This window comes from Mesocricetus auratus, unplaced genomic scaffold, assembly GCF_017639785.1.
Source record: "Mesocricetus auratus isolate SY011 unplaced genomic scaffold, BCM_Maur_2.0 Super-Scaffold_100011, whole genome shotgun sequence".
NCBI lineage: Eukaryota > Metazoa > Chordata > Mammalia > Rodentia > Cricetidae > Mesocricetus > Mesocricetus auratus.
Window position 1 is genome coordinate 42,813,212 of NW_024429195.1, and position 27,098 is coordinate 42,840,309.

At 37.8% G+C, this 27,098-nt stretch overlaps 1 protein-coding gene across 2 annotated transcripts; it reads right to left on the reverse strand.

Moving 5' to 3' along the window:
* Window positions 1–8,533: 8,533 nt before the first annotated feature.
* Window positions 8,534–14,421, reverse strand: LOC101839848 (olfactory receptor 6C2-like). Of its 2 annotated transcripts, XM_040754291.1 has the most exons (2): window positions 13,514–14,421; window positions 8,534–8,543 (listed from the first exon to the last, which is right to left on the reverse strand). In XM_040754291.1, exons 1-2 carry the CDS (start codon window positions 14,419–14,421, stop codon window positions 8,534–8,536), a joined length of 918 nt encoding a protein of 305 aa, XP_040610225.1. The 2 variants fall into 2 exon arrangements, with proteins under 2 accessions (XP_040610225.1, XP_012975766.3); XM_013120312.3 differs by lacking the exon at window positions 8,534–8,543 and having other exon boundaries at window positions 13,489–14,421.
* Between the last annotated feature and the right edge of the window lie 12,677 nt (window positions 14,422–27,098).

Genomic DNA, 27,098 nt, shown 5'->3' on the forward strand with positions numbered 1-27,098 from the left:
ACTGATTTATAGTCCATAGAATCTGTTGTTAAAATCAAAGCACAAATTTAATGTGAGGGAATTAAAGTTTGAGTAGTGATATTACTATATTCAGTGAAATGAAATAATATCTGCTCCTTCCTATTAAACAGAAAACATCTTGTTGAAAGAAAACATGTTTTTAATTGGGTTATAAAGTCCTCTTCAACAATTATACACAAAACTCTATATACAATCATAATTTCTATATGTGTAAGGTACTTTTGAACTATAGATTTATGCACTGATATTTCAATAGTATCTTCATTTTCAATATGAAACATTGTTTTCTGGTTTCACATATCATATGCTTTCAGGACTGAATATATAATGTTTCATTTCAATTACAATACTATTTCCATACTTCTATAATTTATTGGTAAAAAATGACTTCCCAGTCATATTTATTATACACAGTGCTGTCATGGTTATTTTTAAGCTTTATATGCATTGTTTTAAAATGACCAGAGAAATAAATGTGTTTGCAAACACAGAAATGAGAATAGGTTTTCTTTTATTATAAACACATATAGTTCTTAATTTGTGAGAATTATCACAGTAGCAAGGAAAAATAATCTAGAGTCAAGAGTCAATATCTACTTTCTATGAATTCTGAGTTACTTATATCATTTTAACTTTTTACAATTTTTACTAAGTTCATTTTGTGATTTTATCATTAAATTTTCTTGAGGACAAAAAGGAATGCATACAGAAGACTTTTTATCTCAAATAATAATAGTAACTCCCTTCTCAATGATTCAACAGTATAAATTAAATTTTCTTTAGGACTTATTTTACCAATCCACATAGAACTACACTGTAACCTATACAACAACTACCAGTCCTATTCCCTCCTGATAGTTAAAGACAACCTAGTCTGTGTATTAGTTATCACTAAATGTGATGTGCTACTTTCTATGAAGGACAGTTCAGCAAGGAATATGTACTGAAGCTGATAATGGGCATTATCCACCTTTTTGTATTTTAGTCTTCTGAGTCTCAGTGTCTTTTCTATTTTAGGAATATACATATCTTTTTCATCAATACATCATGAAAACTGAGATGTAACTGTTTTGTGGTTTACATGAAAGTTAAAATGTACTAAAATATAAATTAATAGTAATAAATGTATTTAAGTGATAATTTAGGGGTCCATGAATTTTTCAGTAAAGTAAATATTTCCATGATCTATATAAATTCATTTCTTCACAAATGTGAAGCTCTGTTTGGTGTATATGATTATACTAGTCATATATTAAAAACACCACAGTCTATAGCCATGAAGTAAACTCTGCCACTTAAAACACAAAATTAAACATATTAATAATATTTTCCTGAAGTTTTTCCCATTCAGGTCACTCTTGACTCTGTTTATTACACTGAAACCTGTCACATTAAAAACTCCATGCTGAGTTGTTTGTGACATTTCTAACAGCCTCACTTAGAAATGAAAATAGCGAGCTATTCCAGCGGCAGCATCAGGTAAACAGGCCGGCTTCTGGGCCTGTGTTCCAGTGCTTGGAGATCGCCTGGGAACTGCACAGAACTTCCAATCCTGGCAGGAGCCAAGCACCCCAGACTCCAGGACTTCCCTCCCACCAACGAGACCAGGAAACCAGAGGAGCCAGGGAGACCAGGGGAGCAGCTGTTCCGGCCACAGGATCAGGTACAACAGGATCCAGCATAGGGTCCAGGGGACCAGGTAGAAGGCTAAGCGCCCCAGATTCCTGTTCTTCTTATCCACCCACGGGACCAGAACGAGGACAGGAATAGAAGAACCACCAGATTATTGGACTTGCTAGCACCTACCAAAAGGGAACTCTGGTCCCCTAACCACCAGACCAGTAAGGGGCTCTTTCTGCACCAACTAGAAGAAGATATGGGAAAGAGACAATACAAAAACACACTCAGCAACAGAAAAACAAATATGAAACCACCAGATTCTAGAGACTCCACACCAGCAAGACTCCAACATTCCAATGCGAACGAAGCAGAAGAGAATGACCTTAAAACCACTTTCATGAAAATGATAGAGGCCCTAAAAACGGATATAGGAAAATCCCTCAAAGAAATGGAAGAAAAAACAAACCAAACAATGGAAGAAAAAACAAACAAAAAAATGCAAGAATATGGAAGAAAAAAACAAACCAAAAAAGGCAGGAAATGGAAGGAGAAACAAAGCAAAAAAATGTCAGAAATGGAAGGAAAAAAAGCAAAAAATGCAAGAATTGGAAGAAGAAACATACAAAAAAAGGCAGGAAAAGGAAGAAGAAGCAAAGCAAAAAATGCAAGAAATGGAAGAAAAACCAAAGCAAAAAAATGAAAGAAATGGAAGAAGAAACAAACCAAAGAAGGCAGGAAATGGAAGAAGAAACAAAGCAAAAAATGCAAGAAATGGAAGAAAAAGCAAACCAAAAAATTCAAGAAATGGAAGAAAGAACAGACCAAAAAAATTCATAAAAGGCAACAGATGGACGGAAAGATAAACTGAAAATTGCAAGAAGCAATGCAAACACTGCAAGGGTTGAAAACTGAAATAGAGACAATAAAAAAACACAATCTGAAGAAAGGCAGGAAATAGAAAAGCTGGGCAAACAGTCAGGTACTACTGATACAAGCATTACCAACAGAATAGAAGAGATGGAAGAGAGAATCTCAAGTGTTGAAGATACATTAGGAGAAATGGATTCATCAACCAAAGAAAACCTTAAGTCCAACAAATCCTTAACACAAAACATCCAGGAAATATGGGACACCATGAAAAGACCAAACCTAAGAATAATAGGTATAGAAGGAGAAGAAAACCACCTCAAAGGGGCAGAAGACATATTCAACAGAATCATAGAAGAAAACTTTACCAAACTTAAGAAAGGCATGACAATGAAGGTACAAGAAACTTACAGAACACCAAATAGAGTGGACCACAAAAAAAATCCCCTCGCCACATAATAATCAAGACCCCAAATATACAGACTAAAGAAAGAATATTAAGACCAGCTAAGGAAAAAGGTCAAGTAACATATAAAGGCAGACCTATCAGAAGTACACCTGACTTCTCCATGGAAACTCTAAAAGCCAGAAGGTCCTGGATAGATATTCTCCCAACACTAAGAGACCATGGATGCCAGCCCAGACTACTATACCCGGCAAAGCTCTCAATCACTATAGATGGAGAAAACAAGATATTCCATGACAAAACTAGATTTAAGCAGTATGTATCCACTAACCCAGCCCTACAGAAAATTTTGGAAGGAAAACTCCAACCCAAGGAAGCTAACTACAACCAGAAAAACATAGGCATTAGAGAATCACTCTCTACCATCAGCCAAAAGAACAAAGGGGTGAAATTCCACACATAATTCCACCAACAACAACCATTGCAAATCAAAGAAGGATGAGCCATCAATGGTCATTAATATCCCTTAACATTAATGGCCTTAACTCACCCATAAAAAGACACAGCCTAGCAGAATGGATTCAAAGACAGAACCCTTCCTTCTGCTGCATACAAGAAACATACCTCACCCTCAAAGACAGACATTACCTGAGAGTTAAAGGTTGGGAAAATTTTTTTCAATCAAATGGACCCAAGAAACAAGCAGGGGTAGCAATCCTCATATCTAACAAACAAGACTTTAAAATAAAATCAATCAAAAGAGATGAAGGAGGTCATTACACACTCATCACAGGTGAAACCCACCAAGATGAAGTGTCTATCCTGAACATCTATGCCCCAAATAACAAGGCATCCACATTTGTAAAAGAAACATTATTAGAACTTAAATCACATCTAAAGCCCCACAAAATTATAGTGGGAGATTTCAATACACCAGTCTCACCACTAGACAGGAATACCAGACAGAAACTCAACAAAGAAGCAAAGGGTCTAATAGAAGTAATGACCCAACTGGGAATAACAGACATCTATAGAACATTAAATCCACGTAAAAAAGAATATACCTTCTTCACACCACCACATGGAACCTTCTGGAAAATCAACCACATACTTGGCAACATATCAAACCTCAGCTGCTACAAAAAAATTAGAATAACTCCATGCATCTTATCAGACCACCATGCTTTAAAATTATAATTCAACAACAACACAAATTGTAGAAAAGCTACAAACTCATGGAAATTGAATAATGCTCAACTTCACCATCCCTGGGAGAAAGAAGAAATGAAAAACAAATTAAAGTTTCAGTGTGGCTGGATTTATGTTGAGATCTTTGATCCATTTGGACTTAAGTTTTGTACCAGGCGATATACGTGAATCTATCTGCAGTCTTCTGCATACCAGTACCCAGTTATGCCAGCACCATTTGTTAAAGATGCTTTCTTTTTTCCATTGTACAGTTTTAGCTTCTTTGTCAAAAATCAAGTGTTCATTGGTGTATGGGTTAAAATTAGGGCTTTCGATTCGGTTCCATTGGTCAACCTGCCTATTTTTGTGCCAATACCAAGCTGTTTTCAGGACTATAGCTCTATAATAGAGCTTGAAGTCAGGGATGGTGATGCCTCCTGAAGTTCCTTTATTGTATAGGGTTGTTTTGGCTATCCTGGGCCTTTTGTTTTTCCATATAAAGTTGATTAATATTCTTTCCAGGTCCTTGAAGAATTGTGATGGAATTTTGATAAGGATTGCATTGAATCTGTAGACTGCTTTTGGCAAGATTGCCATTTTTATTATGTTGATCCTACCAATCCAAGAGCATGGGAGATCTTTCCATTTTCTGGTATCTTCTTTGATTTCTTTCTTTAAGGACACAAAGTTCTTGATATACAGGTCTTTCACTTCCTTGGTTAACATTATCCCCAGATATTTGATGCTGTTTTTGGCTATTGTAAAGGGTGTTGTTTCTCTGATTTCTTTCTCAGTCACTTCATCATCTGTATATAATAGGGCCACTGATTTTTTTGAGTTTACCTTGTATCCTGCCACATTGCTGAAGGTGTTTATCAGCTCTAGGAGTATCCTTGCGGAGTTTTTTGCGTCACTTATGTAAACTATCATATCATCTGCAAATAGTGAAAGTTTGATTTCTTCTTTTAGGAGAGAAAGTCGGAGATACTCTTCAATGAGTTGGTACAGGAGACCACTTCCTAAACGTAACACCAGTGGCACAGGCACTGAGATCAACAATTAACAAATGGGACCTTCTGAAACTAAAAAGCTTCTGTAAGGCAAAGGACACAGTCAAAAAGACAAAAAGGCAGGCCACAGAATGGGAAAAGATATTCACTAACCCTACATCTGACAGAGGGCTAATCTCCAAAATTTACAAAGAACTCAAGAAACAAGTCTCCAAAACACCAAAGGATCCAATTAAAAGGTGGGGTACAGAACTAAATAGAGAATTCTCAATAGAGGAGGCTAAAATGGCCAAGAGACACTTAAGAAAGTGCTCAACATCCTTAGCCATCAGGGAAATGCAAATCAAAACAACTCTGAGATACCATCTTACTCCTGTCAGAATGGCTAAAATCAAAAACACCGAAGACAATTTATGCTGGAGAGGATGTGGAGAGAGAGGAACACTCCTCCACTGCTGGTGGGAGTGCCGACCTATACAGCCTCTTTGGAAATCAGTATGGAGATTCCTCAGGAAAATGGGAATTAATCTACCACTAGACCCAGCAATTCCACTCTTAGGCATATATCCAAATGAGGCAAATCCATACAACAAGGGCATCTGCTCCACTATGTTCATAGCAGCATTATTTGTAATAGCCAGAACCTGGAAGCAACCTAGATGCCCCTCAACTGAAGAGTGGATAGAGAAAATGTGGTACATTTACACAATGGAGTATTACTCAGCAGAAAAAAACAATGGAATCTTGAAATTCGCAGGTAAATGGATAGCACTGGAAGAAACCATCCTGAGTGAGGTAACCCAGTCGCAAAAAGACAAACATGGTATGTACTCACTAATATATGGATTTTAGACATGGATCAGGATAGTGTCAGTCTGTACTTCCACTGATAGAGAGGCTGGGAAACAGGAAAGAACCTAAAAGATATGCAAATATGCATAGTACCCAAGAGAAGAGGATTGAGACAAGATCCTCTGAATGGATGGGGAACACGGCAAGGGGTGGGGGGGGAGTGGGAGCTGGGAAGAAGAGAGGAGGTGAAGAGGAAGAGAGTTGGCCATGTGGGATCAGGAAGTTGAGTGGGTGGGGGTAGAATAGGGGGAAGAGGGAATCATAGGATAGAAGACAGATCAGGCACCAGAGTGACCTCGAGTGATCTAAAGGCATAAAACCAATTGGCAAGCTAAGCAATAGTGGAGAGACCACCTCGAATGCCCATTCCTGATAATGAACTTGATGTCTATAACCATACGGGAGCCTTCATCCTGTGACTGATGGAAGCAGAGGCAAACACACAATTAATCACTGAACTGAACCCCAAGGAACCCAGTGACAGAGAGAGAGGAGTGATGAGCAAATTGGCAAAGATTGGGCTGGCAAAACCAGCAGAGACAGCTGATCTGAATAGGGGAGAGCTCTTGGACCCCAGACCGACAGTAGGGAGGCCAGCATGGGACTGATCTGGACCCCCCCAAATGTGAGTATCAGCGAGAAAGCCTGGGCAACCCATGAGGCCCTGACTTGTGGAACAGTGTCTACACCTGTAATACAAACAGTCATTGTGTGCCTATAGCACAAAGAGGGATGCTATCTCAGCCTGGACTCTTAGGGGAGTGCCTGGACCCTACCCAGAGTGAAGTGACAGACTCTTGATATCCCCTATGTGGAAGGATGTGGCAATAGGGTGAGAGGGTGTGGGGGGGAAGGGGGGTGCCGGAGGAGGGGAGGGAGAGGGAACTGGGATTGACATGGAAATCAAGCTATTTAAAATTAAAATAAAAAATGATAATAATAAAAAAAGAAATTAAAGACTTCCTCAAATTCAATGAGAATGAAGACACAACATACCCAAACCTATGGGACACTTGAAAGCAGTGCTACGGGGGAAGTTAATAGCACTAAGTGCCCACATGAAGAAACTGGAGAACAGTTATACTAGAGAATTAACAGCACAGCTGAAAGCTCTAGAACACAAAGAAGCAAACTCCCCCCAGGAGGAGTAGATGCCAGGAAATAATCCAATTGAGGGCTGAAATCAATAAAGTAGAATCTAGGAAAACAATACAAAGAATCAATGCAACGAAGAGTTGGTTCTTTGAGAAAATCAACAAGATAGACAAACCCTTGTCCAAACTTACCAAACAGTAGAGAGTGAACATGAAAATTAACAAAATCAGAAATGAAAAGGGGCATATAACAATGGACTCTGAGGAAACCCAGAGAATCATCAGGTCATACTGTGAAAACCTGTACTCCACAAAATTCGAAAATTTAAAGGAAATGGACGACTTCCTGGATAACTATCACTTGCCAAAACTAAATCAAGAACAGATAAGCAATTTAAATAGACCTATAACCCCTATGGAAATAGAAGCAGTCATCAAAAGTCTCCCAACCAAAAAAGTGCAGGTCCAGGTGGCCTCAGTGCAGAATTCTACCAGAAATCAAAGAACATCTTATACCAATTCTTCTCAACGTATTCCACACAATAGAAGCAGAAGGGTCTTTGCCAAACTCTTTCTATGAGGCTTCAATAACCTTGATTCCCAAACCGCACAAAGACACAACTAAGAAAGAGAACTTCACACCAATATCCCTCATGAACATTGATGCAAAAGTACTCAATGAAATACTGGCAAATCGGATCCCAGAATACATCAAAACAATCATTCACCACGATCAAGTATGTTTCATCACAGGGATGCAGGGATGGTTCAACATACAAAAATCCATTAATGTAATCCAACATATAAACAAGCTGAGAAACAAAAATCACATGATCATCTCACTAGATGCAGAAAAAGCCTTTGACAAATTCCAACACCCCTTCATGATAAAGTTCTTGGAGAGATCTGGGATAACAGGAACATACCTAAACATAATAAAAGCTATTTACAGCAAACCAACAGACAACATAAAACTAAATGGACAGAAACTCAACTCAATTCCTCTAAAATCAGGAACAAGACATGGCTGTCCACTCTCTCCATACCTTTTCAACATTGTACTTGAAGTTCTAGCCAGAGCCATACAACAACAAATGGGCATCAAGGGCATACAAATTGTGAAGGAAGAAGTCAAACATTCACTATTTGCAGATGATATGATAGTTTACATAAATGACCCAAAGAACTCTAACAGGGAACTCTTACAGCTGATTAACACCTTCAGCAAAGTGGCAGGCTACAAGATCTACTCAAGAAATCAGCAGCCCTACTATGTACAGATGATAAAAGGGCTGAGAAAGAAATCAGAGAAACATCACCCTTTACAATTGCCACAAACTACATAAAATACAGTGGGGTAATGCTAACCAAACAAGTGAAAGACCTGCATCTCAAGAAGTTTGAATCTTTAAAGAAAGAAATTAAAGAAGCCCTCAGAAAATGGAAAAATCTCCCATGCTCTTGGATAGGTAGGATCAATGTAATAAAAATGGCAATCCTGGCAAAAGCAATCTACAGATTCAATGCGTTCCCCATTAAAATACCAGCACAATTCTTCACAGACCTTGAAAGAACAATAACCAATTTTGTATGGAAAAACAAAAGACCCAGGATAGCCAAAACAACCCTGTTCAACAAGGCAACGTCCGGAGGCATCACCATCCCTGACTTCAAGCTCTATTATAGAGCTATAATCCTTAAAACAGCTTGGTATTGGCACAAAAATAGACAGGTAGACCAATGGAATCGAATTGAAAACACTGATATTAACCCACACATGTATAACTTCTGACCTTTGACAAAGAAGCTAAAATTCACAATGGATAAAAGAAAGCATCTTCAACAAATGGTGCTGGCATAACAGGAGGCTGGCATGTAGAAGAATGCGGATCGAACCATGTTTATCGCCATGCACAAAACTTAAGTCCAAATGGATCAAAGACCTCAACATAAATCCAGCCACACTGAACCACTTAGAAGATAAAGTGGGTGGTACCCTTAAACGAATTGGTACAGGAGACAGCTTCCTAAACATAACACCAATAGCGTAGTCAGTGAGATCATCAATTAATTAATGGGACCTCCTGAAACTGAGAAGCTTCTGTAAGGCAAAGGACACAGTCAGCCAGACAAAAAGACAGCCTACAGAATAGGAAAAAATATTTACTAATCCCACATCTGACAGAGGGTTTATCTCCAAAATTTACAAAGAACTCAAGAAGCAAATATCCAAAACACCAAATGATCTAATTAAAAAGTGGGCTGCAGAACTAAACAGAATTTTCAATAGAAGAGTCTAAAATGGCTGAGAGGCACTTGAGAAAGTGCTCAGCATCCTTAGCCATCAAAACATCTCTGAGATACCGTCTCACTCCTGTCAAAATGGCTAAAATCAAAAACACCAATGACAATGTATGCTGGAGAGGATGTCGTGAAAGAGGAATATTCCTCCATTGCTGGTGAGAGTGACAACTTATTCAGCCACTTTGGAAATCAGTATGCAGATTTCCCAGAAAAATGGGAAAAAACCTACCACAAGACCCAGCAACTCCACTCTTAGGCATATGTCCAAAAGATGCCCATTCATACAACAAAGATGTCTGTTCCACTATGTTCATAGCAGCATTATTTGCAATATCCAGAAATTGGAAGCAACGTAGATGCCCCTCAACCAAAGAGTAGATAGAGAAAATTTGGTACATTTACACAATGGAGTACTATTCAGCAGAAAAAAAAACAATGGAATCCTGAAATTTACAGGCAAATGGATGGCACTAGAAGAAACCATCCTGAGTGAGGTAACCCAGTAACAATAAGAGAAACATGGCATGTACTCTCTCATATATGGATTTTAGACATAGATCTGGGGAGTGCCAGCCTATTATCCCACGGCCAGAGAGTCTGGGAATAATAAATTTCAGTCAGTGGCTGCTGGAAGAAGAGGCAGACTCCCAGGGCTAAGCACTGAGCTGAACTCAAGAAAGCCAGTGACAGAGAGGGAGGACTGATGACCAAAGGGATTAAGATTGGGCTGGTTTAACCCCCAGAAACAGCTGACCTGACAAGAGTTAGCTCTTGAATCCCAGGCTGATGCCTGGGAATCCAGCATGAGACTGATCAAGACCCCCTAAATGTGGGTGTCAGTGAGGAGGCCTAGGTAATCTATTGAGCCTTGGGTAGTAGCTCAGTATTTATCCCGGGTATACTAATGGACTTTTGACTCCCATACAACAATGACAGTTGTACTCTCACCCTGAACTCTTGAGTGAGGGTCTAGGCCCTGCCCTGGATGACATGACAGACCATGGCACCCCCAATGAGTGGCTCACCCTCCCTTGGGAAATGAGGGGATATTGGGAGGGTTGGTGGGAGAGCATGGGAGGAAGGGAGGAAAAGTGAGGGGGACTTGGAATTGACATGTGAAGCTACCTTGTTTCTAATTTAAATTTAAATACAAAAAATAAAAGACTGATTTAAAGAAAATTAAAAAAATAAAACAGTCTCCAGAACCCATTTTTTTATCTCACCCTTTCCTAGCATATCTTGCAGGTTCACTCCTTCTGCCTAGGCCAAGGTCAACCCACAGAGGATCCTGCAGATGAGGTCACCACGTCCACCTGCTCCTGGGACTTCACCATTGACATCACCTCTCCAGGCTTAGTGTAAACCTACCCAACAATTGGAATCTGGTTTTCCAAGATGCCCCAATGAAGGACACATCTGCTCTCCTGTCTCACTCATTCACCCTTGCCTCTTCTGTACTACCAGGACACGTCTCCATTCCCTTCACTCTGACAGTTACCACCCTTCCCATTGGCCAATTCATAGGGCCAATGATAACAATCTATTTTTTCTTCAAGAAACCTGCATTTGCCTCCTCAAGGAACAGGTGCCTGGGGTCTACAGGATGGAAGCTAATGCAATTATTCTTTACTCATTCCACCTGCTAAACATGAACCCACTAATTCCTGACTCGTCCCATCCCCCATATCATCCCTTGTCAGCAGGAAGCAGTCAGACATAACTCCAAAGAGTCTGGAATGTTATGGTGGAAGTTTCACCCCAGTGACTGGCATCCATATACACAAAGAGTCTGTGAGGTTTTGCTGGAAATTCCTCCCAAGTCCCCTCCCTCATCTCCCTCCAAACCCTACTACATCTCAAAAAGCCTGCCAATTGATGACCCCAACCCCAGAGATGCTCAAGACTGCTCCTCCAGGGTACTTAAACTGACCCCAGAAACTAGACTCGTGGTTTCCCAGGTCTCTCTTTCCTGTCTTTTCTCTGGGGCAATGGAAGGCCACCTGGAAGTATTGTATCTATTAAACATGACTTTTTAAAAATATTTTCTTTAGTTGATGTATCTATTTCTCTTAGTATGTCTTCAACTCCTGAGATTCTCACTTCCATCTCTTTTATTCTGTTGTTTATGCTTGCATCTGTAGTTACTGCTCATTTACCTATCTTTTCTAATTCCAACATTCCCTCAGACGGTGTTTTTTTTAATTGTATTAAGCTTTGAAATCTTGTACTGTTTGATTGTTTCTTGCAATTTTTTGCTTTTCCTCCATTTCTTGAATTTTTTGTTTTTCTTCCATTTCTTAAGGATTTTCTCATTTCCTCTTTTAGGGTCTATATTGTATTCTTGAAGTTGTTTTTAATGTAGTTCTCTTCTGCATCATCTGTGTTGGGATGTTTAGATCTTGCTGGTGTATAATCCCTAGACTCTGGTGGCATCATATTGGATTTTCTGTTGTTGAATGTGTTCTTATATTGTTGTCTTCTCATCCCTTCTTCCAGTGGGTGCAGATGGCAGTCTCTTCTCTCTTGGTGGGTACGGGTCCAAGGTTTTTTTTTCCTGTGGATGCAAGTAAATCCAATACTCTGATTGGTTACACAGTGTTTGAGGGTGGGTCTGAGATACTCCCTATCCCTGCAGGTGGGGTTGGGACCAGCACAGGGATGTCAACAGACTCTGGATTGTTTAGTCCAGGAGGGGCAAGTCGACCTGTTTCTCTCCTAAGTGGGGTTGGGACTAGCACAGGGATATCAGCACTCTAAGTTGCTTGATCCACCAGAGGTGACTTGACCGGCCAGTAGATCCCAGAGTGAGCAAGCAGAAGTCAGGCCTGATACAGGGTCTCAAGTTCACCTCCCCGGAGTGGGGGTGGGAGTAGCACAGCACTATCAACAGACTCAAAGTTTCATGCCCCCACAGTTGTTATTTTTATTTTTATTTATTTTATATTTTTTCTCTTTATTTTTTTCATGTCAATCCAAGTTCCCTCTCCCTCCCCTCCTCCTGCACCTCCCACCATACCCCCAGCCTCCAGCCCTATTGCCAATTCCTTCAACATAGGGGATACCTAGAGTCTGTCATTTCACTCAGGGAAGGGTCCAGGCACTCCCCTAAGAGTCCAGGCTGAGAGAGCATCCCTTTTTGTGTTATGGACACACGATGTCTGTTTGTATTCCAGGGATAAACACTGATCTACTGCTCAGGGCACCACAGGTTGCCCAGGCCTCCTCACTGGCCCCCACAGCTTTTAAAACTCACTTCTTTTTTTAGTTTTCAATAATGAAACAATAATCCTGTTAGGCCTGCACAGTTTTTTAAAGCTGTACTTGAGGATATCTGTATGCTAGATGTATTTAATAAAGCATCAAATACTATATTAGACACAACATAAAATGTCATTTGTATTTATTATTGCAAATCCTAATAGTAATATGGTTATATAATAATCCATATCACTATAGTATAAAGATGAAACATTTAACAATAATTAAATAAAGATTTAAATATTATCTGTAATGTTAAATCTATTGTTCTAAATCCATGCTTTTCTCTTAGTTTGTTGTTTAGAGCAAACAAAAAAGTGCCAGGGATCCCTCAATATACACAGGTTATTCAGAAGTCAAACATTTAAACAGAAATTTGCATCTATAGTGAACATGCTCAACCAATGACCATAATTCCCTAACTTTGTAGCTGTGTTTAATACTTCCAGTAATTGAGAGATTTAAAGTATACAGGAGGATGTACATTTTATGTGGAAATACTGAGCCATTTAATGTAAGGCAGTTGGGCACACATTTGAGCACCCTCAGGGGGATCCTATTCCAATTCCCTGATGGTACTAGGCATAGATAGAACTTAACCTAGTGCCTGGAGCCAAGGAGCTCATGGAAGCTGGACTTAGATTATAAACACAATTATTCATTGAGATTGCTTCATCATTGTTTACTTAATATTTTTTGTGTGTGATGGCAAATATTTATTCCTAGAAGCCTTGCATACATAATTATTAAGAAATTTGGATAGAATAAACTTTCTCTTTGAGAAAGCTAAAGATAAAAAATTAAAGATACAGTTTATGGATTCTTGCATTGTTAATGAAAAGTTGACTCTCTACAGTAGTAAATTTCTCTACTTCTTGAAGAATAGTGCAAGCCTTTTAACTGAGTCTTTGAAGGCCTGCTTGACTTGCTTGTTCCTCAAGGTGTAAATGAAAGGGTTCAGCATGGGAGCAATGGAAGTGGTGAGAACTGTCACACCCTTGTTGATAGCCACTGAGTCCTTTGCTGATGGTTTGACATAGATGAAGATGCAGCTGCCATAAGTGATGGAAACCACAATCATGTGGGAAGAACAGGTAGAAAAGGCCTTTTTCCTCTGCTGGGCAGAAGGGAATCTGATAATGGTCTTGATTATATATACATAGGAAAGAACTACACACAAAAGGGTCATAATAAACGTCAGCACTGCACAAACGATCACCAAACATTCTATGAGCCACGTGTCTGTGCATGAGATCTTCAGGAGGGGGGTCGCATCACATAAAAAGTGGTCAATAACATTAGAGTCACAGTATTCCAGATTGAGGCCCAGGCTAAATGGGGGCAGGATCACCCCCAAGCCAGCTGCCCAGCAACAGAGGATAAGCCTTTTACAGATCTTGCTGTTCATGATGGTGATATAATGCAAGGGTTTGCAAATGGCTACATATCTGTCATAGGACATGATGGCTAGGAGAAAGAATTCTGTCACACCACAAAGATCAGTAAAAAATATTTGAATGTTACAGTTGTTATATGTAATTGTCTTGTCACCTGTTGAGATGTTGTATAAGTACCTGGGAATGCAGGCTGTTGTAAATGAGATTTCCAAGAAGGAGAAATTTTGTAGGAAAAAGTACATGGCAGTTTTTAGGTGTGAATCCATAAAGATGAGGGAGATGATTGTGAGGTTCCCAGTTATACTCAGCAGGTAAGTGAGAAGCAAAAAGATGAAGATCAGAGTTTTTAGTTGTGGGTCATCAGTTAGTCCCAGGAGGACAAATGTTACTGTGTGGTTTCTCATAATTGAGTTGCTACCTCTATCCTGTCTGCATTTAAAATTCAGAGATACCTGTTCAGGAGTAGCAATTACAAGGAGACATATTATGAAACTCAACTCATGTGTGTATACACATTCTGTTTACAAACATAAACACACTGGTTTCCTAGGTCCTACAAATAGGTAGTTTGATCTTCTCAAGGTAGAATTAAAAAATCAAATTGTCTTATCTACACCACATTTCAAAATATTATGGGCGCTTCATTGTCTTTGCATTTGATTCTTAATTTGTTATTATTATTTTTAATTGCTCTTTGGGTTCATGTTTTTCCAAACATTTTGAGTTCCTTCTTAGAGGAAGTCAGATCTCATACTTTCTTTAGCCTGCTCATATGTTGCTTGAGGCTTTGTTATTTACATAAATCACACATAGAGCATAGTTACAAGTTCATTGGTATAGGCTTTCTATTTGTGGTCTAATATGCTGGAGTTTAGTACTATAATTATGAACATTCATATTTCCTTTAGATAACCTCTTCCTTAGTTATGACAACATCTCTTCCTTTTAGTTTTCAGTTTAAAACTACATTCTTATCTAATCATGGGATAAAAGAAAGGAAATGTCTTGAGGACAGGTTTATTGTGTTGTATGATAAGTTACATATAAAATATATGTTTGACAAGATCACTACAATGGCTATTACTCTTTAATTTTGGAATGGACTGAAAATATCACTAGTAAGTAAAATTTCCATATTTAGTCTGTCTTCAAAGATGCTTTAGCTTCACTGTCACTTAGATTTGTCTTAATACAGAAACAATGATATTATTCACACATATTCCAGGCTGAAACACTAAAAATGTAGTACTTGTGAGCAGCTGACACATTGGACATTTTCAGTCTAACCCATGGAGTTTTTCTTTGTTAACATGTTCAGTTTTCAACAGACCAAAGTCACATTTTCTCCATTATTTATATCGAACAAAGTGTAGCAATATTAGTCAAACACTATAAATTTCTGTTTCATTTTATGGACTTTGTGAGCAGAATGAGTATTTTCAAGCATACAACAGTCATAGTATATTTTCATAGCTTACCTTTGTGACCACATATATGTTTTATCCATCAACTTTCTTCATTGTAATTTTGAGACATTTGTTTTTCTTGCTGATGTCTCTATGTTTCTAAATGTGTTGTATTATTTGTAAACATGACAGTATTTTCTTGAACTTTGAATCTCTAAAAATGATTGCTCCTCATGTCAATCATATAACCAGTTATGCCTGGAACAGAAGTCCAAAATGAAATACTTGATGTCCACACCTATATTCTATTATGCTTTGTATCTTTAAATAAAACTATTATGTTATGATTAGTAACTTTGTAATAGGTTTATACTGAAATAAACACTTGGCTTACATTCATTGCCTGTGTGTGGGCCAGCCTCCAGCAGTATGGGGCTCAAAGGGAATCCATACTACGTGGCATACTATGACTTTTTCATCTAAGTGGTAAGGGGTGAGACACACACTCTCTTGATTGTTTCCTTCTTTATTCTTCTTCTGTAGTCTCTATTCTTTATTTTCTTTGTGATTTCCTTCTCTCATTCTTGTTTTCCTTATAACTCTATCTTTATTCTTCCTTATTCTTTTATTCTTGATGTTTTCTTTCTAACTCTATCTTTATTTTTGATGTTTTCTTTCTAATTCTATCTTTATTCTTTCTTATTCTCTCAATCTTAATGTTTTCCTTCTAACTCTATTTTTGTATTTTCCTTTACATCTTATATACCCCAGCAAAAATTTTTAAGCAATATACAAATTATAATGTTGTTATATTCTGTTTTTCAAGTGAATGATTACAAGTAAATACAAGTAAAAACAGCATGTCATCCATATCCATTATACTTTACATATTACAGGTAAAAAAATCCCCAAGATCCCACATACATTCATACCCAAGCAACTTGGTATAGATTAACAGAGTGAAAGCAACCAAGATATTCTTCTCTTCCATGTCTCTTACTGGCAGGCTGCATTTTCCAGTTACAAGAGGTTCAATCATTTTGTTGCTTATCTTGAATGGTAATTTTATAAAAAATCTTAAATGAATCACAAACCTAAACTTTTATACATGAAAACACTCACCTGTACTTTAAATATTGGGATGCATACCTATTCATCATATTTTTTATATCATGATATTGAGGGCAAAAATGGATATAAGGACTTAATCATCACTTTTGGTCATCAGTCAATCCTAGCAAGAAAGGCAGTCATCTAATGATAATTGAACTGAAGTCTCAGTTCTCATTTTTGCTTAATGTAACCCAACATCAATCACTCTGAAATGGTGTTTAAAGTAGTACTATATTAGAGTTCCCATGTCTAATTTTAGTGCAGTTTGTGACAACTTTAACGAGGGGAAATGGGATCTGAGTCTCAAGAACAACCTTTAGTTCTAAGGACAGAGTTCATCAGATCCACACTTCCAGCAGTTGTTCACAGCCTCTCTCTCAGTTATTTACCCACAACAATTCTTGTAATATTATTTGAAAATTATTACTTCTGGTGACCACTGATGAAATCTATTCATGTCTTCAAAGGCAGTGGTCTGGGAAAGCACAGGGGTTTACATTTTCTGTTTTTCATCAATTGCATCAACTTTCTCATTGATGATGCAGTATCATCATAAGAAAATAACTTTCTTACTTTTTCTATCCCTGAAAAAGTTTCAAAGGAATGCCTGGTAGTTTGGGAAGAGCTGGTACTCTGAAATCTTTTGTTCAGAGTGAGGGTTTTCTAATATCAATCCTGATGCTTATTATTAATTTGCCACATTGACAGCAAATAAAAAAAGAGTCCACAGTGGCCCAGGCTCAGGAATAACTAATGAATCATCTGTGGGAACAGGGCCTTTGGAGACTCAATGGATGAAGCATCAAAAATCACTTAAAAGAAACTACGAGGAAAATGTAGAATCTAATTTTAAAAACCTAGCCCAGTTTTTTATAATTAATTCTTGTTATGCCAGGTGTAAAATATTTAGGTCTCATTTTCTGTGTTATCAATTTGTTATGCAGTGAATAAATTGCATAGGCTTAAAATACCACTTAGTTTTATTATGAGAATAATGTTTGATTTTATTTTCAAAAGTTAATGAATTAGTTACATATCCATCTGTATATGTGTACATGATGTTTGTGTTCACATATGGGTGTGTGTGCCATAGCAATGTGTGGCTGTCAGAGGACAAGTCTGTGTAGCTGTTTCTCCTTCCACCATTACGTGCATTCAGGGGATCAAATTCAAGTTTCCAGACTCACATATGTGTCTCTACTCCATGAAGCATATTGGTGGCTCCAAAGTATTATTTTTGCAAGTCAAACTATGGGCTTAAGGAGATGGCTCAGTCCAAGAGTAAAGTGCTTGATGTGAAAATATGAGGGACTGAATTCAAATCCCCAGGACTCACGTGAAGCTGGTTATAATAGTGTGACTAAGCTCCCATGGAAAGCTGGGAAGTGGAGACAGGAGAATCTGCAGATGCTTATAGGTCTGACATCCTGATGAAAAATGAAAAAGGTGACATTATTACAAATGATGTAGAATGCTAAGAGCAACACTAGAGGTTGTGTGATCTCCACAAGCGATTCATGGCATGTGCTGGATGTGCTGCCCCAATACAAGTTGTAGAATTTCTTCAGTAAAAATAAATATGAAATGTTTGTAGATTTAGCAACTGTAAATATTCTAAAGGAAAGCAGAAATACTAATTTCTTTTTATGGAGTAACATACCTAATATTTAAAGTCCCACAATGGTTTACCATCTAAAATCTCTATAGCTCCAAACCCATTGAATGTCCACACAATTTGAAACTTGTTCTTTGCCACAAAAAAACACTGTTGTACCAAGTTGTCTATGTAGTTTCCTTAGATCCTTAGATCCCTAGATCACGTATGCTGGTAGATTCCCATAGTACACAGATTGTGTGGTAGTTGAAAGACTGCTGTTCGAGGAACCTTCAAATTTATTTCCACTTCCAGTAGTAATGGATAAGAGCCCCATTGTGCTCTTCACTTGTATCCATGTCTGGATTAGTTGTGTTTTGGATTAACCATTCTCACTAGGATGAAGTGGACTCTCAGTGTAGTTCAGATTTGTTTCCCCCAGACACCCATAGCAGACTAATGACTAGAATTTGCCTTTCCCCTATTGCTACTGATGACATTGAACATCTAAAACATATACTTATTGATCACTTGTATTCCTTTTGTAGAGAATATACAGTGTAATTAATTTTCTTTTTTATTGATTGGGTGATATTTCTGGTACTTTTTGAGTTCTTTACATACTTGATACTTTAGATCTATAGTTGTCAAAGATTCCCTCACATTCTGAAGGCTGTATCTTCACTTTCACTGTTGTTTCCTTTCTACGAAGGAGCTTTGAAATTTCTTGTAATCCGATTTCTGCACTCTTAGAAATTTTTACCACGAGTACTGGAATTACCTGTGTTTTTAATAAGATTTCCTGTAGTTATTTCAAAACTTCACGTCTTGCATTAACCTCTTAGCATATTTGAATAAATTTTTGTATGGGGTGAGAGATAGAGTATTAGTTTCATTTACTATATTCAGTTTCCGTAGCACTGTTTGTTGAACAGATAGCCCCTTTTTTCCAGTGTATGCTTTTGGTGCCTTTGTTGGAAATCAGGTGGCTCCTGTTGAATGTATTTATATGCGTGCCCTATATTTCATTCCATTGATATGTATGTCTGTCCTTTTATTTTTGTGCTAGTGACATCTCTTTTGCTCTGTTGGCTCTCGGTACAATTAGTAATCTGCTATTCTGACACCTGATAAATCTTCTTTTGTTTCAGATTGCTTTGGCTACTTGGCGTCTTTTGTGCTTCCATATGAACTTTAGTGTTTTAAAAAATTATACAAAGAATGACATTGAATTGTTAATAGGAATGCATTAAGTCTGTTTATTGTTTCAGTCACATACCCATTTCCACATTATTTCTTCCTACCCATTAACATGGAAGGTTTTTCCATTGTGTAGTGTTAACCTCAGTTTCTATTTCTTCACTGTCTTGTAGTTTTTATTGTAGAGAAAATTTACCTTCTTTTCTAGACTTCTAGAAGAAAGTTTACTTTTAGGTGCTCTACTATTTCAACAGTATCACAAATAGGGTTATTTTCCTTAATTCATTTTCAGGATGTTTGTTACTGGTATACAGAAAGCTACTTTTTTTACACTGATTTAATATCTTGCATCTTTACTTAAAATGTTTACCAGATATTAAGGTTATCTGATGAAGTATTCATAGTCTTCATTTATTGATTCATATTACATACAACTATGGTTAATCTGAATTACTTTATCTCCTATTTGTAACTTTTTAACTTTTCTCTTGCCTTATTTCTTTGGCTGTGATTTGAAGTACTACATGGAGTAAGGGTGTAGGACGTCAATATATTTGTCATTATCCATGTGAGAATGTTTAAAAATTTTATGTAGTATGCTATTGGCTATGATTTTGACATATATAGCTTTTATTTTGATGAGATATGTTCCCTTTATTCCTAGTTTTCTTGGGGTTTTTACTGTATATAGGATGTTAAACTGTCAATAGTCTTTTCTGTATTGTAGATATGTTCATGAGAATGCTGTTCTATAGACTGTTTTTAGTCCATATTATATTAATTGATGTTTGTATATTGCATCATCCTTGGAATGAAGCTAACTTGTTTACTATCATTTTAATATGTTGCTGAATTCAGTTTGTCATCATTTTATTGAGAATTTTGACATTCATGCTTATCAGGGACACTTATTTCTAGTTTTTGTGTGTCTTTATTTGGTTTTAATATTAGGGTAAATTTTTATCAAAAAAGATTGGTAGTAGTTCTTCCCTTGATGACTTATGGAACAGTTTGAGAGGCAATGGTATTAATTTTAACTTTAGACATCGTAGAATTTGATATTGAAACTATCTTGTGTAGGGCTTTTCTTTGTTGACAGTACATTTATTTATTTGATATTTTACGTGATGCTTGTAATTAAACCCAGGATTTGTTTGGGTGTTATCTATTATTTTTAGATTTGGCCTTTTCAGAGAGTCCCAGATTTCCTGGATGTTTTATGTCTTGATTTCTTTTTAGGATTTAATTTCTTTTTCAACTAAGGTATTCAATCATTCTATATTGTCTTCAATATCTGAGAGTATCTCTTCCATCTTTTATATTCTGTGGTGTGAGGCTTGCCGCTGAGATTCTTGCTTGAGTTTCTAGTTTTCACTTCCTGCTTTACCTCATTTTGAGTTCTTTATTGGTTCTATACCCTTTTGTCATGAACTGTTTTCTTCATTTTAATCTACTGTTTGTGTTTTCATAGATTTCATTAGTAGATATGTTCATATACTCTATTAAAAAGCCTATTATGAAGTCCTTGTCTTGTTCCTCGGGAATATTGCATTTCTACTGTAGGACGGTTGGTGTGCTTTATTTGAGCCATTTTATCTTAACTGTTCCTGGTTGTGTTTTATTCTGGCACCTAGGAATCTGGGTTTAGTTTGATTGTAATTCTAGGAGCAGATATCTGGTTATGTTTGTTGGGTAGGTTTCTTTTGCCCTTCCTTGGTTTTTAGGAGAATGTGGTAGCTGTGACTTGCTGGTAGGGAATGTTTTTGAGATGCTACCAGGTGTGACCAGGGGAGGTCCTTGGTAGAATGTGTTCCTAGGTATTTGGAGCTGACACTTAGAAACAGGAATGGGCAAAAGGGGGGTTTTTCAGGGTACTCACAGGAGGGAGTAAAGCAGTGTGTACTGCCAGGATCTGCATGGACCCCTGGGAACTGGGGCAGAGGTGCAGAAGTGGCCACAGCAGGTGGTCTGCCACAGAGCTGGGGATGACCTTGGGGGATTAGATTTGGAGGAAAGGAGGGAGAGTGAAATTTGCCTATCTGACTCCTTGGCTATCATGGCTCCCTGAAAATGGAATCAAATGACAGCCTTATCAATTTCTCCCCCCCCTTTGTATAAATTATCACGTTTTCAGTCTTCCTTTCATTTTTCTCATTATATATGAATGCCACACGTTTTAGGTTTTTCTGTAACAGCTAAGTACCCCAAGAGAAATCGCAGGAAAAGTTGGTTAACAAGAACTTAAATCAGTTTGTTGTTTACCTTAATGGTTAAGGAGGTTTTAGACTGGTTGTGAGGTCTTCCTAGAATGTTTTTTTTTCAGCTGTGTGTATTGTCCTTTTTTATTTATAAAATATAGTAAACCATTTGGGCAAGGACAAGAGATGGCTAAAACTGAGAGTTCATACACCATCCTTCATAGATAAGCACTCAAGACTGTCCTTGATAGTTGTGTTGGAGGGTTCTACATCCTGTCTCCTGGGAAGATGCTCCTAGAAGAATGCTAACAAAGATATCCCAAGGTGGTTGACAGAATCACTGCCAGAGGATTGGTAATAGGTGATCCTTCTTGGATATTTTTTTACAGTTTTTATTTAAATTAGAAACAAGCTTGCTTCACATGTCAATAGCAACTCCCTCTCCCTCTCCTCCTCCCCTGCTCCCTCTAACTCCCCCAACCTCCCAACATATCCCCACTTTGCTCCCCAGAGAGGGTGAGGCCCTCTGTGGGGGATTTCCAGAGTCTGTCATTTCATCCTGTGCAAGGCCTAAGCCCTCCTCCATGTGTCCAGGAAGAGAGAGCATCCCTCCATGTGGAATGTGCACCCAAGTCCATTTGTATGCCAGGGATAAATAGTGATCTAGATTGACCATAGATTGCCAAGGCCTCCTCACTGACATCCAAATTTAAGGGGTCTGGATAAGTCCCATGCTGGCCTCTCAGTCAACAGTCTTGTGTCCATGATCTCCCCCTTGTTCATGTCAGCTGTATTTGTGGGTTTCTCCAGCATGGTCTTGACCCCCTTGCACATCATTCCTCCCTCTCTGCAAATGGGTTCCAGGAGTTCAGTTCACTGTTTAGCTGTAGGTGTCTGCCTCTGCTTCCATCAGCCACTTGATGAAGGCTCTAGGATGACATGTAAGGTAGTCTTCAATCTTGTTATTGGGGAATGGCTTTTAAGGGAGCCTCCCCACTATTGCTTAGTTTGCCAGTTGGTGTCATCCTTGTAGATCTCTGGAAATCATACTAGTGACAGATCTCTCCACAAACCTATAATGATTCACTCTTTTATGGTTTCTCTCATCATGTTCTCCACTATTCTTCCCTTGACTCAACCTTCTTGCTCCCCCATGTCCTCCTCACCCCTCCTCTCCTCCACATCTCTTTTTCCCAGCTCCCTCTCCCCTCCCTTCATGCTTCAAATCTGCTCAAGAGATTCTGTCTCATTCCCCTTCTCTGGGAGTACCATGCATATCTCTCTTAGGGACCTCCCTGTTTCCCAGACTATCTGACAATTGGCATTCCACTACTTCATGTCTAAAATCCATATATGAGTGAGTACACACCAGGTTTGTCTTTTTGTGACTGGGTTACCTCACTAAGGATGGTTTCTTCTAGTGCCATCCATTTGCTGGAAAATTTCAAGATTCCATTTTTTTTCCTGTGAGTAGTAACCCATTATGTAAATGTACCACATTTTCCTCTATCCACTCTTCATTTTAGGGGCATCTAGGTTGCTTCCATGTCCTGGCTACTACAAATAATGCTGCTATTAACATAGTGGAATAGACATCCTTGTTGTATGAATGTGCATCTTTATATATATGCCTAAGAGTGGAATTGCTGGATCTTGTGATAGATTGAATGCCATTTTCCTAGGAATTTCTATAATGATTTCCAAAGTAGTTGTATGAGTTGGCCCCATCAGTGGAGGAGTGATCCCCTTTCTCCACATCCTCTTCAGCATAAATTGTCACTGGAGTTTTTGATTATAGTCGGTCTGACAGGAGTAAGATGGTATCTCAGAGTTGCCATTCTGATAGGAGTAAGATGGTATCTCAGAGTTGTTTTGATTTACATTTACCTGATGGCTAAGGATGTTGAGCACTACTTTCTCAAGTGTCTGTACACTCTTCTATTGAGAATTCTCTATTTAGTTCTGTACCCCACTTTTTACTGGATCCTTTGGTGTTTTGGGGACTTGTTTCTTGAGTTCTTTGAAAATTTTGGAGATCAGCCATCTGTCTGATATGGGGTTGGTGAATATCTTTTCCTATTCTGTGGGCTGCCATTTTGTCTTGTTGACTGTGTCCTTTGCCTTACAGAAGCTTTTCCATTTCAGGAGGTCCCATTTATTAATTGTCGATTTCAGTGATTGTGCTACTGGTGCCTACAGTGTTTTTGAGAGGAAATATTAATAAGATCATTTATTGTCAGTGTCTAGTGTTTTGGGTTCCCTGGGTAATGTCTCACAGAGATCAGGACACAGGGGATGCAGAGTAGACATAACTGCATATCAAACTTCATTTTGTAGAACTTTTATACGTAAGCTTATGCAAGCTTTCTCACAATCTTTAAACCCACAATACCACACAAGGCATCAGAAGATGTCTCCCCCTATGTAACAATGTCTCTACTAAAATACTATGTAGCAACAAGCATTTCCCTATAGAACAGTGGAGCACAGTTCACTGACCCTGACAGCTGCTTCATTATTGTCACGTCTGGTGTTCCCACACATTATCTTGAGTAGCAAATTCCAGCAGATCACTTTGTTTATGAGCATTCTTAACCATAACATTTTGACAGCATCTAAATTAGTCCTTAATCAGCATTGATAGATAACCCAATAACAAAATCAGAAGTATAATAATTAAAATAACAGCCATTCCTCCAAGTGTATGTAGAGAACTTTAAAAGATTTCTTTAAGACCTAAGTCAGATAACTTATTAGCAAATGTTTTAGCTATTTTTTGTGTATCTGTCTTAGGGAAAGATTTGGAGAATGTAGATTCTACATTATCTTGTAATTTCTTTTTTAGCCATTTGGATTACCTGATAAGTAACTTTGAATAATAGTCAGTTTTTTATGTGAATGATTATAGGTAAAATCAGTAACACAAAATGTAGTAGAATTCCAATCACATCTCAGCAAAACTTGTTCTTCTAAAGTCAGTTCCCTAACCATCCCACTACCTATTTTTAAATACCAATCTCAATCTGCAAACGAGCATTAATCTGTGTTTACTACAACCATAACTCATGAGAATACTGATGCCATTGTTCTACAAAATGTTTGTTCTGTAATGAAGTCTGTAAGGCAATTCCAGCTACAGATGCAGTGGCTGGCCCTGCAATTAAACTAAGGATAACAGCTACAATTGATCCTATCATGTGTTTAGTTTTTTAAACAGCTTTTTGAAAAATTCCACTATTTTATGATCTGAAGGATCATGTGCCCAGGATCTTCCTAAATTAACTGGTAGCCAAATATGAGTTCTTTGTTGTAAAATCATTAAGGTTTTATAAGAGGATTCAAACATAACTGTGGAATTAATGTAAGTATACAATTTACAATCAATATAAGTATTTCCATTTGAAAAATTAAAACAGCCAATTAAATATACATAAGGCATAGGCATACAAGTAGTAATATTGGTACTCTTAAAGAGGGTAAAATTATATGTGGATGCAGATGATGCAGTCTCAGAAAAAGGTCCATTAAATAAAAGAACAGGCTTCAAAGCAGCAGTTATTTTCCAAATATGGGTCTGAACAATAATAGCAGAAGACAACAATGCCAGGCGGTCATCACTCATTCCTCCATCTCCCCAAACCATCAACCTGCTCCTGGTAACAATGTCATTCTTGACTTGAATCATCCTAGTAATATTAAGGAGATCACACATCTTAATATTCCATTCTGAACAAGTATTTATAAATTGACCATAAGGACCCCAATTTATCCATTTGTTATTTATAACCTTCCCAAACTTTCCAAGACAAGTTTCCCATAGCAAAGGCTTATATTTTATTCTTACATAAGTAAAATCTGGGTATTGAGGGAAAGATAATTCACGATCCTTAATAATATTTTCTCAAGTCTGATTTATGAACCATGCAGAAAGTTGTTGTAGACATGTTCCAGATCTTGTAATTTTTATTCCAGGTAAAATCCAATGATGATACCCTAATAGTAAACAAGGTCAGAATCAAAACATATATGTACCTTATTATCTATAGATAAAATTATATTTCTGCTATCATCCTTATTTAAATAAGGTAATAACTCCAAGAAGGTGATGAAGTGAAAATCAATGCAATGGGGAAACAAGTATTTTTATTAACAGGAGAAAGCACTTACATACAGGCTGGGAAAATAAGAAGCGTGGCTGGCTTCCATGGGAGAGGGAGCTTTTGCTTTTCCTTTCCTTTGTATATCTCACCTGTTCCACATATGCCTGTCCATGCCCCTTGGGGTATGGACAGTATTGTGGGCTCACCCCCACAACTCCCCTTTTAGTCTAAGCAAAATATTTAAACTTGATGCAAACCTCAACCATTTACAACATATATACATAAAAGGTGATAAGCAAGTTATAATCTATTTGTATCCTAAACTAAGCATGTCTATCCAGTCTAAATCCTAAACTTATCTGAAAGAGATGCCCAAGTCTGAACACCTCCTTCCAATCCCAACCCTAAAAAAATTGAAACTAACACTAATGGGTGTAAACTATCCTGCAGTATCAATAGTAGGGAAAGGAGGCATAGTATTCTCAAAATTACTTCCTGCTGAAATGGGATGATGACAATCTTATGGGAACCTGTAGGAAGAAAATGTTAGTGTAACAAGGGTTTTAAATAGAATAAATAGTCTCTGTTCAGCAGGAGATCTTGATTGAAGTTCTTGACTACAGTTCTAATGTTGATTGAAGCTCTTGTCTGAAGTTCTGGCAAGATTGTAGCAGGTATACTGTATCAATTTATTGGTCCAGAGTTGTGTCAAGCGATGTAGTTCCAAACTGGATTCAGGATGGTATTAGTCAGGTGGAGTCAATGGTGTAGGGGCCCCATTTTGTTTCCAAAGTGTTTGAAGATTGCTGTCAGGAAATTCCTTATTCTCTGGAAAGCTCAAACATTAATGTTAACAGAGAAAATTTTAACTTTTATATTTATTAATACTGGGAAAGGCAACAAGAAGGAAGATAGTAAATATGAGGGAAATTAGACTTTCAGAAAAGGAACAAACTATAAAAATATGACAGTCCCTAGTTTTGTTTTCTTCTGTCTTATATCAATGGCTCTTTGATACAATACAGAAATTCTGGATTTTATTTTAACAACATGCTTGCATTTAGCGTAGGAGAGCCAACCCAACTCCAAAGCCAGTTTCAGTTAAATGAATTGGGACTAAAGAATATTAAGAAGCAAGGAGAAATGGATGTTATAAGAACAAGACAGAGAGCCAGGCGGTGGTGGCACATGCCTTTAATTCCAGCACTCACGAGGCAGAGGCAGGTGGATCTTTGTGAGTTCAAGACCAAGCATAGTCTACCGAGTAAGTTCCAGGACAGGCTCCAAAACAATACAAAGAAACCCTGTCTCGAAAAAAAACAAACAAAAAAGAACAAGATAGAGAGATTTAGTCATTGATACCACACAGTGGATTATTGTTTGTTTGATGGTCCTCTGGGTAGCTATCCATTCTTCTTCAGGTATCCATATGTCCAGTATTTTTTGCTGTTTAGAGCTGAGTTTTCCTGT